The sequence below is a fragment of the Fukomys damarensis genome, unplaced genomic scaffold (assembly GCF_012274545.1).
Source record: "Fukomys damarensis isolate Sample0158 unplaced genomic scaffold, DMR_v1.0_HiC HiC_scaffold_20, whole genome shotgun sequence".
Classification (NCBI taxonomy): domain Eukaryota; kingdom Metazoa; phylum Chordata; class Mammalia; order Rodentia; family Bathyergidae; genus Fukomys; species Fukomys damarensis.
In genome coordinates, this window is record NW_022900932.1 from 39,081,989 (window position 1) to 39,091,518 (window position 9,530).

Consider the following 9,530-nt stretch of genomic DNA (forward strand, 5'->3'; position numbering starts at 1 on the left):
ATATATATTTATGACTTGTTTGTCCCTGTATCATCTAAGTTCCAAAAGAGGAAGATCCTGCGCCTTTCCCAAGATGTAAAGGGTTATTCTTTTATAAAAGGTATGTTAATGAATATTTTTAGTTTATTTTAGGAAAATTCCCTTCTAGGCCTTTTGATAGCTTTTGGAAAGCAAACAGGAAATTACTATACTTTAAATTCATTATTAACATGAAGAGAATAAATGCTCTGAAAATGTTTTGGTGTGTTTGTGATTGTGATCCTCAGCCTCCAAGTGCTGGGATTTCAGGTGTGCGCCATGCCCAGCCTACATTTGAATTTTAAATGTGAGGAGCCACAGGATTTAGAATCACAGTCCTGAGTCCCAAACTGGCTTTACTTGCCAAGTAGGCAGAATTTCCTCCACCATGAGTGAGAGGAACCCAAGCCAGATGGCCCATCACAGAGGGGACTTGGTGGCACTGGCAGTGTCTCAAACAGTGCCCTGCTGTTGGGTGACTCTTGTGAGGGGACATCCCTTTTTAGGTGAGACAAGCTAGCACCAGTCCCTCCATGTAGGGGATATGCAGGGTCGATCTTGCTGCTATCTTTGTCAAGTTGACTTCCTTCTTTTGTCTCATGAGGCCACTGACACCTCCAGGCTGTAAAAGAGGGTATTCACTTTGCCAGGCCACTGGTAGGAAACGCTCAGGGATCTTCTTGTTCGCCTGACTCCTGGCAGAGATTCTCTGCTTGACCAAACATTCTCGTAGGCCCTGCTATGCACTGTGTTGTGAAATCCAGGTTTAACAGGGACCCCTCCCCCCATTTCTGATCATCCTCCATAACAATCCTCCACTCTCTCCAGCTGATGTCTGATCAACCTGGCTGTCTCTAGTTTGGTATTGTGTTTGCTTGAGTATCACATTAATTGGATTCATGGTGATGGGCAAAACTAAGTGTATTGAAATTTATATTCTCCTACTTTGAAACTGTCAAAATTTTGGAACTGTGAAGTATATTGTACCTCTGTTGTGATATTTTTCTAGTCTTTTAAAAACTATTACAGGAAATACATTTAATAATATAGCTGAGTGCGTATATGTTTATATTTGTGTATAATATTCATAATCAAAATCTCATTGTTTCTTGGCCTTTTTGGCTAGATCAAGTGTAGTATCTGTTCTTATCAATTTAATATCTGATATGCCCTCTATCCAAGGACAATACATTAAATGGATTTTTGGAGCTGGGACATGGAATAGGAGTTTGCTCTGTCCACTCAGCGCATTGACCTGATATTGTAGTAATAACTGGAATGGTGTACACACACACACACACACACACACACACACACACAAATCTCATTAATTATCTTACTATAGGAACTACACTGTGATGTTTTCTGTTTTCTACTTGATTTTTATAAGCTATTGATTTTTACCAAAATTTTGTATGATTCCTTGATGTATTCCAATCTGCCGTATCTCATAGTAAGGTAATTCTGTAGGTTGAATCTGTGGTATATTTTGTCTCTTTTTTCTCCGAGTATCTAATTCTAAGGAATTTACCTGTTTTACTTTCCCTTTGGCAGACTATTGAAGAACATTCACTTCATGTGTTTGTATAATCTAAGTACTTTAAAATCATAATCCCTTCTGGAATATAGAATAGCTGAGTTGACTCCAATTTATGTGTTGTTAAAAGAAACATTTTGAGCCGAGGATGTAGCTAGCTCAGTAGCACAGTTCCTGCCTGGCAAGCTGGAGGCCCTGAGTTTGATTCCTGGTACCAAAAAAGAAGAAAAAACTAAAAAGAAAAGAAAAATTTCATTATATGTCACTGGGAAAATATGTTAGATAGTGTAAAGAAAATCCTTTTTTGAAGTAAATTGATATGTGTATATGCTTTATGTTTTAAGACCTACAGTGGATTCAAATATCTGATTCCAAAGAAGCATATAGACTTTTAAAATTAGGAATAAAAAACCAGAGTGTTGCCTTCACAAAACTGAACATTGCTTCCAGTAGAAGGTAAGGAGTAAATCCTATAACATAATACTGAAACACATAAAGTATTCTGTGCTAATTTAAATGCAGCTTATTTTACAATAAAGTAGATAGTAGGTTCTGTGTTAAATGATTTCACAGATATTAAGACCTTTTCTGTAGACTAAATACTAAATATATTATCAATATTCTTATCTTAACATTATGTTCACTAAGTTCTAGGAAATTTGCTAGTTTTCTTTACTCTTTATGTCAGTATCCTAGCTCACTTTTGCAGCTGCCTGGAATGTTGGGTTTTTTTCTTTCTTTTTTACTTCATTCTTAGCATACTGAGTTAGGCCATAATCTCAAGAGTTAAGGAAGGATGATTTTGATGAATGGAATTGGAAAATGAGAGACAAATAGAATAAGTTTCAACAGTTAAATTCTTAAAACAGATTTTCTCTTAGGGAAAAGAGCCCTTTCCTTCTATTCTCTATTAAGTTAGGCATGTATGATTGATGATCCAAATAAGCCTATATTTAAATCTTTGCTTTAGGTATATATTCAAAGAGTATTGGTTCCACATCATATATTTTAATTAATAATGTGCTATTAGCAAGGAAGTTGTAAATAATAAATGATTTCATTAATAGATGTTAGAATGTCAAAAAGAAGATTTTTGAGGGATTTGGGGCCAGGCAAAAGATATGATTTTAGACAGTTTGGTATCGACAGTGAAACAGTGGATTGACATATCTGACAGCTAGTTGGAAAATGCAATGACAGACTATAGCTAATATTAGATTATAAGTAGAGGTACATTTCGATGTTAGTATTTCCTATTTAGAATACAGAAATTAAAAATGGAAAAATTATATGGATGTTTGTTTCTTTTAGTCACAGCATATTTACTATTAGAATATTACAAATTGAGGATTCTGAAATACCTCGCGTACTTCGAGTCAGTGAGTAAGTTGAGTATTCTTTAAATTGTAATTACTGTCAATTGCTTTGAAGAATTTTAAAATAATTTTTTTTTGTTGTGGTTTGGTTGATTCAGATTGTCTTTATGTGATCTTGCTGGTTCAGAACGAAGCCTGAAGACACAGAATGAAGGTGAAAGGTTGAGAGAGACTGGGAACATAAACACCTCTTTATTGACTCTGGGAAAGTGTATAAATGTTTTGAAGAACAGTGAAAAGTCAAAGTAAGTATTATTAGCATTGAAATATTTAAACTTCCAATTTTGTTGTTTTTAGTAAGTACTTTTATTTTGTAATGACTATGGATTATGATTAATGTACTTAACATCTTGGATTAAAAAAACCACATAAATAAAAATAAATTTTTCAATGTCACTGCCTTATCAAGTACACTCAGTATTTTCCGTGGCAGATGTGTATGAGCCAACACTTGAGACACCAAGTTTCTCATCATGCTGGTTTAGCATCTACAGTCACATTTTTGTTATGACAGTACTGTATGTGTTCTAGATGGGAAAATTTTTTTTGCATTAGGATTTTAGGTTGAGTAACTAGTAGACCAGCCTTTATCATTTCTTTTTTTGGCACTGGGGATCAGACTCTGGTCCTTGTGCTTGCGAGGCAGATGGTAGAACCACTGAGGTTAATCCCTGGCCCCAACCCAGCCTTTCTCATTTCGAGTTAATGGTGTTTTATATCATCTTTTGTATAATTATTCTATACTAGGAAACACAGCCAGGTTAAATATAATCTGTACATTTTTACTTAGTGGGTTATCTTTAATGTTATTATCAGTAGCAATATTTAAAGAAAATAAACATAACTTTTATACATGGGACTAATCACTAAAGTTTAGGTTTATAATAGTTGGACTAATTATTTCTTTTTAGAATTGTCATCTTCATGAAAGTTGTTTTAAATCCCAATTTTTTGAAAAATTTTTCCATAGGTTTCAACAGCATGTGCCTTTCCAGGAAAGTAAGCTGACTCACTATTTTCAAAGTTTTTTTAATGGTAAAGGGAAAATATGTATGATTGTCAACATCAGCCAGTGTTATTTTGCCTATGATGAAACACTCAATGTATTGAAGTTTTCAGCCATTGCACAAAAGGTAAATATAATTTCAAATTTATACTAAAATTTTAAAAGTACATCTTATTAGAATATTAATATTCCTTGAAGTGTTTAGTACTTGTTACCATAAGCCTAGGAAATAATTGAAAATCAAATACTTGACTAAGTGTAAAGTCATGGGAAAATATTGGAAGTTGCCCCAAAAGAATTAAATGACCTGAGTAATCGTTAATCATAAAAATATTACAGATTGACAGATAGTCTCAGAATGAATTTTCTACTCTTCTAGTCATCAGATTTGTCTAGTCCTAGGTAATTTGAAAGCCTTTTGCCTGTTGTAATACAAAGAATTTTTATCTAAGGATGTAGGTTTACTATTTTTTCATGCATAAGTATTTTTTTCTTCATAGAAGCTTCATTTAAGGGTGCTACTTTTCTTTTTTTTCATAATTTTAATACTTAGCTTGTCATTTTGGTTAAATTACAAAATTATTTGGTTATAGTGGGCAGTTCTTTTGCTTTTTTGTTTTGTTTTGTTTTAAAAATCATGTTGGATATTTTAACAGGTTTGTGTCCCAGATAATTTAAATTCTTCTCAAGAGAAATCTTTTGGATCAGTCAAATCATCTCAAGATGTATCAGACAGTAATTTGAATAATAAAATTTTAAATGCAAAAAGAACAACAATTTCATGGGAAAATAGTCTAGAAGATTTAGTGGAAGATGAAGATTTGGTCGAGGACCTAGAAAAACCTGAAGAAAACCAAGATAATAACCAAAGTGTGGAAACTGAACTTATTGATGAAGATCTAGATAAAACATTAGAGGAAGATAAGACTTTCATTAGCCAGGAGGAGAACAGAGTATGTATTAAGCACTTGTACTTTTATGCTTGGTTTAACTTTCGGTATTAGGGCTACCAATTCTGTATTTTTGAGGAGGGGTGAGGTTTGTTTTGTTTTTGAGACGAAGTCTTCCTATTTAGTTCAGGCTGGACTCACTATGTAGCCCAGCTGGCCTAGAATTGGTAATGATCCTCCTGCCTCAGCCTTGAGTGTTGGGATGACAGGCATGAGCCACCAAGCCCCGCATGGCTACCAATTCTTAATACTTCCTCTCTTAAATTTGAGATGAGGTCTTGTGTGTCCCAGGCGCTCATAAAATTAGCAAACTCCTGAAATCAAGCATTGCTCCCAACCCCACTTCTCCTAGTAGCTGAGACTATAGGCATATCCCCGTCTCTTCTTTATTAAATGGCACACCGAATTTTTTGTTTTGTTTTGTTTTTGAGACAAGGCTGTCTGTGTAGTTGAGACTGACCTGGAACTCACTGTGTAGCCCAGGCTGGTCTCGAACTCACAGCAATCCTCCTGCCTCAGCCTCCCGAGTGCTGGGTTTACAGGTGTGTGCCACCATACCCAGCTCGAAATATTTTAATCTCAACTTAATTTTTTTGAAAGATTTTTAGTCTTCAGAAAGATGAATATAATGAAAACTCATTTATCTTTTATCTGGATTTGTTAGTTATTTTATAAATATATGAATACATATTTTTTTGGTTTGTACTGTTTGAAAACATGCTATGTACATAATAGTACTGGAAAACTAAATATTTCCTCAAAACATGGTCATTTTTCTTCAGATCATAAGTCCATTTTAATATCTAATAAATTAAACATTAATATAATAAAGTGATTACTATAACATCTATATTGAAATTTGTCCAGTGATGGGAATATACTCATTATAGTCACTTTGTTTTCATCTACTCCCAAAGCTAAAACATTACTTTCAAGTATCATATTTAGTAATTCCTGCTCCATCATTGCCTTTTTTTTAAAAGTAAAGGTTATTGTTTTATAGACTATGCCCAATCTAGATACATCTCATTGCTTCAGGCATGCATATTATATAGATGAAATTGTGAATTTGCTTTTGCATCACTGTGTCTGATTTCTCTGTTCTTAGAAATGCTAAATTTTGCTTATTTGGCTAAATGATAGTTTACCAGATCTCCCTCTATTGTAAAAGCATATAATCTGTGGAATATTTTGAAACTATGCAAATGTCCTGTACCTTAGTATCTTTTCACCCTGTGATTTTAGCATATTCCACCATAATTTCAGCCTTCAATCTGAAGTATAGAACATCTACCCAATCCCAGCTATTCTGTTTCTTCAAAAACATTTTATTGCTAAGGTAAATAGGTTTAATAGTGGCTCTTTCAGTGTCTATTTAAATATAGTTCATATGTTTAAGATGCATTAATTCTGAGATTTATATTATCTCTTTATATTATCTGTTCCTCTCATAATATTAATTTGTCATAACTATGTACGTATACTTGGATTCCTCCCTCCTGCGCTCCCTCCTCTCTCTTTCTCTCTCTCTCTCTCTCTCTCTTTTTTTTGTGGTTGTTGTTGTAGTGCTTAGAATCAAATCCTGGGCTTCACACATGCTTGGAAAGTGCTCTACAGCTGATCTACATCCCCAGGCCACAAAAAGTCCTTTTAACAGTGTTCTAGAAGCACTATAAAGCCTGTGTTTATAGGCCTGTTTTAATGGTGTGACATCTCATATATTACGACATTCTTACTTATGGAAGTCTGAAGCACAAGTATTTGAATGGTGTATTGAATTAAATGTCTCATTTCAATTTATATCACTATTCTGGAAGGTCAATTCCTGCTCTTGTTGTTTGGAAACAAAAATGAAAACTTCAAGTGCTATACTGTCACAGTTATCTGGTCACTATGTGGTTGGACCTTCTTAATTTGGTCTTTGTAATGTCATACCTATCTTGATGACAAAAGAAGCTAGTAATAGTCCTGTTTTATTGTTTTCTGATATCTTCATTGTTGTTTTTAATATAATGTTTGTTAAACTTGAAATATTGAAATTTGTGAATATACTAGGGAAAATATTTTTAGGAAAAATATTTAATATTGTAGCTTAGATTAGATAGTAAATATACGTAGCATTACTAGATATTTAATTGAGAAATTCACACTTTTGTCTAATATTTGACCTTTTTGTTTCATTGATGGGGATCAAACCCTGGACCTGTGGATGCGAAGCAAAGTACTGTACAGCTGAGCTATATCCCCAGTACTTGGGATACCTGATTTTAAGAAGCAGAAATGATTAGGCATTGCATGCTTTATTAACATTGTAATAGATTATCTGGATTATTAAAATTGGTTACAAAATATGAGCTCACTTAACACTTAGAATGCATAGTTAAAAGTCTTTTCATCAAAGACAATATCAGATGTTAATAAGTGATAAAAACTTGAAAATTACTAAAGTAAACCAATTTCCCCATTGTATTACCACATTCATGCAGATTTCTAAATCTTCAACATTTTAAGTTACTGTTTATTGTTTTAAAAAATAGGAAAGAGCTGGGGATTTACTCAGTGGTTCTGGTGCCTGCCTCGCAAATGCAAAGACCTGAGTTTGATCTCTGGTACCAAAAAAATTAAAAAAAAAGACTGTGGAAAAAATGGAAAACTGTGATTGTTTAAAATTGTATAAGTAGTATATATTCATGGTAGAATGTTAAAAAAAATTCACAGAGTTCTCAATCACTTATGCTAATAAATTTTTACTCTGCATTAATGATTCCTAATCTGATTTTTTTCAGTTAAAAACAAAGAAAAATATGTAGTATTAATATAGGTCATCATTATTAATTGTAGTATACTGTGTGACAATACTATAGTTGAACCAGTTCCATAAGTTTGGCTTTTGAATTGGGCTTCACTTTTTCTTTATTTAAAAAAAAAAAAACTACCACTACCAACATCACTGAGATGAGGATTCTTACAGCCAAAATGCTCAGTCATGTTATACAGTTATTTACTCATTGTTTGTTTGGTTTTTTCAATATAAGTTCTTAATGTGGAACTTCAGGGTATTTGTAGAAATATTTTCAAATATAAAGTTGAAACATTGAAAGACAAGTCTTAAGACAGCTTATTGATTAATTTGTTGTTGAGAAACTAATCAAACTAAATCAGTCTGTTTTCTTAATGCTGTAACTTACTATGAATCTCTACTGGCCATGTTAAATATTAAGTACTCTATTTATTGTATTACATGATCATATATATTTTCAAAGGATATAGAGTTGTTACTTACGTCTGGATTATTATAAAAGTTAATACAATGAGTCCGTGTAACATGTCTCTCCTGCCTTCTGGTTAAATATTAGGTAGGGTGTTTTTTAGCAATTTCTTATCCCTGTAATGCTTTAGATTTTGATAGGCTACTTTAAAACCTAGCCATTAGCAATTGCCATGGATCTGGTCTTTCCCCAACAATGAAATGTGGATGCTTCCAGCCTCACAGATGATTATGCATATTAAATGAAACAAAATGTGGACGTCTCCAAAATAATTCCTGGTGGATAATACATGGTTAAATATTACTTTTTCTCAGTTACTGTAATTTTTTTTCTGTAAGTCTGTTTCTAAAATGTGGAGAGGTTCACTTTTTCAGATTAATGAATCCTTACAAAATGTACAATATTCAGTAAAAATATTAGTACTATAAAATACATATTTATAATTGTCTAGATGAAAAGTTTGATCTTTAAACATTTTCACAGTATTTCTCCTGGGATGTACTTGTTCTTCTCTAAGAATTTTAATATTTATATGTTTTAGAAACTGTTGGATTTAATAGAAGACTTAAAAGCAAGACTAATAAATGAAAAGAAAGAAAAGTTAACACTGGAATTTAAAATTCGAGAAGAAGTTGCACAAGAGTTTACTCAGTATTGGGCTCAGCGGGAAGCTGATTTTAAGTAAGATTTCTTTCATCACTTGGTGAAAATTGACAATATTGTTTACTTGTTGTTTTTTTTCAACATATATTTTTGTTTTATATTAGGTAACTTCTGTGTCCTGATAGCTTCTTTATACAGGCCTCAAAATAGTTGTTACTAATTCTCACACATGATTATTTCAGTTTGCTGTTAGACTTTTATTTACTTAATCTTAGAAATTTAAAACAAAACGCAAGCATTGCTTTCTCCTTTTTTGATCAGAATAATTTGTTTTGTGAAGGGAAACTCTTTTCCAGGAACGAGAAATATTAGAAGAAAATGCTGAATGTCGTTTGGCCATCTTCAAAGATTCGATTGACAAATGTGACACCCAAGATGAACCAACAAATGGAATTTGTGCCACAGAAGTTGAAAATGAAGTATGTCCATTGATATATTAAAAATATTTAGTGATATTTTTGGTACCAGAATATAGTATACCACATCAATGATAAGAAATGTTAATATAATTTAAAATTAAAATAATAGTTACTGTAATTAGCTTTATTGCAATTATGTTTTATTAGGAATATAAGCACAAATAGATTAAATATAACTTTTGGGCTTGGAAAAATTTATATTGCTGTTACAGTTACTTTCCACTTTGGTATTGCTTGAGTCACTGTATTGATTCAGGGAGATAGTCCTTGATTTTAGGGAGATAGTTGTTTT

General features: G+C 32.6%; 1 protein-coding gene and 1 non-coding gene across 2 annotated transcripts in view; both read left to right on the forward strand.

Annotated features, from left to right (window-relative positions):
* Kif20b (kinesin family member 20B) overlaps nt 1-9,530 on the forward strand; it is a 55,112-nt gene that overhangs the window by 7,702 nt on the left and 37,880 nt on the right. Inside the window, 8 exon segments of the mRNA XM_033766339.1 lie at nt 8-100; nt 1,900-2,011; nt 2,867-2,938; nt 3,030-3,176; nt 3,902-4,064; nt 4,594-4,890; nt 8,698-8,837; nt 9,100-9,238. Coding sequence (XP_033622230.1) covers nt 8-100; nt 1,900-2,011; nt 2,867-2,938; nt 3,030-3,176; nt 3,902-4,064; nt 4,594-4,890; nt 8,698-8,837; nt 9,100-9,238 — 1,163 coding nt within the window.
* On the forward strand, nt 1,120-1,310 carry LOC117287077. The gene has a single exon (XR_004518282.1). It is a non-coding gene; the product is annotated as a U2 spliceosomal RNA (small nuclear RNA).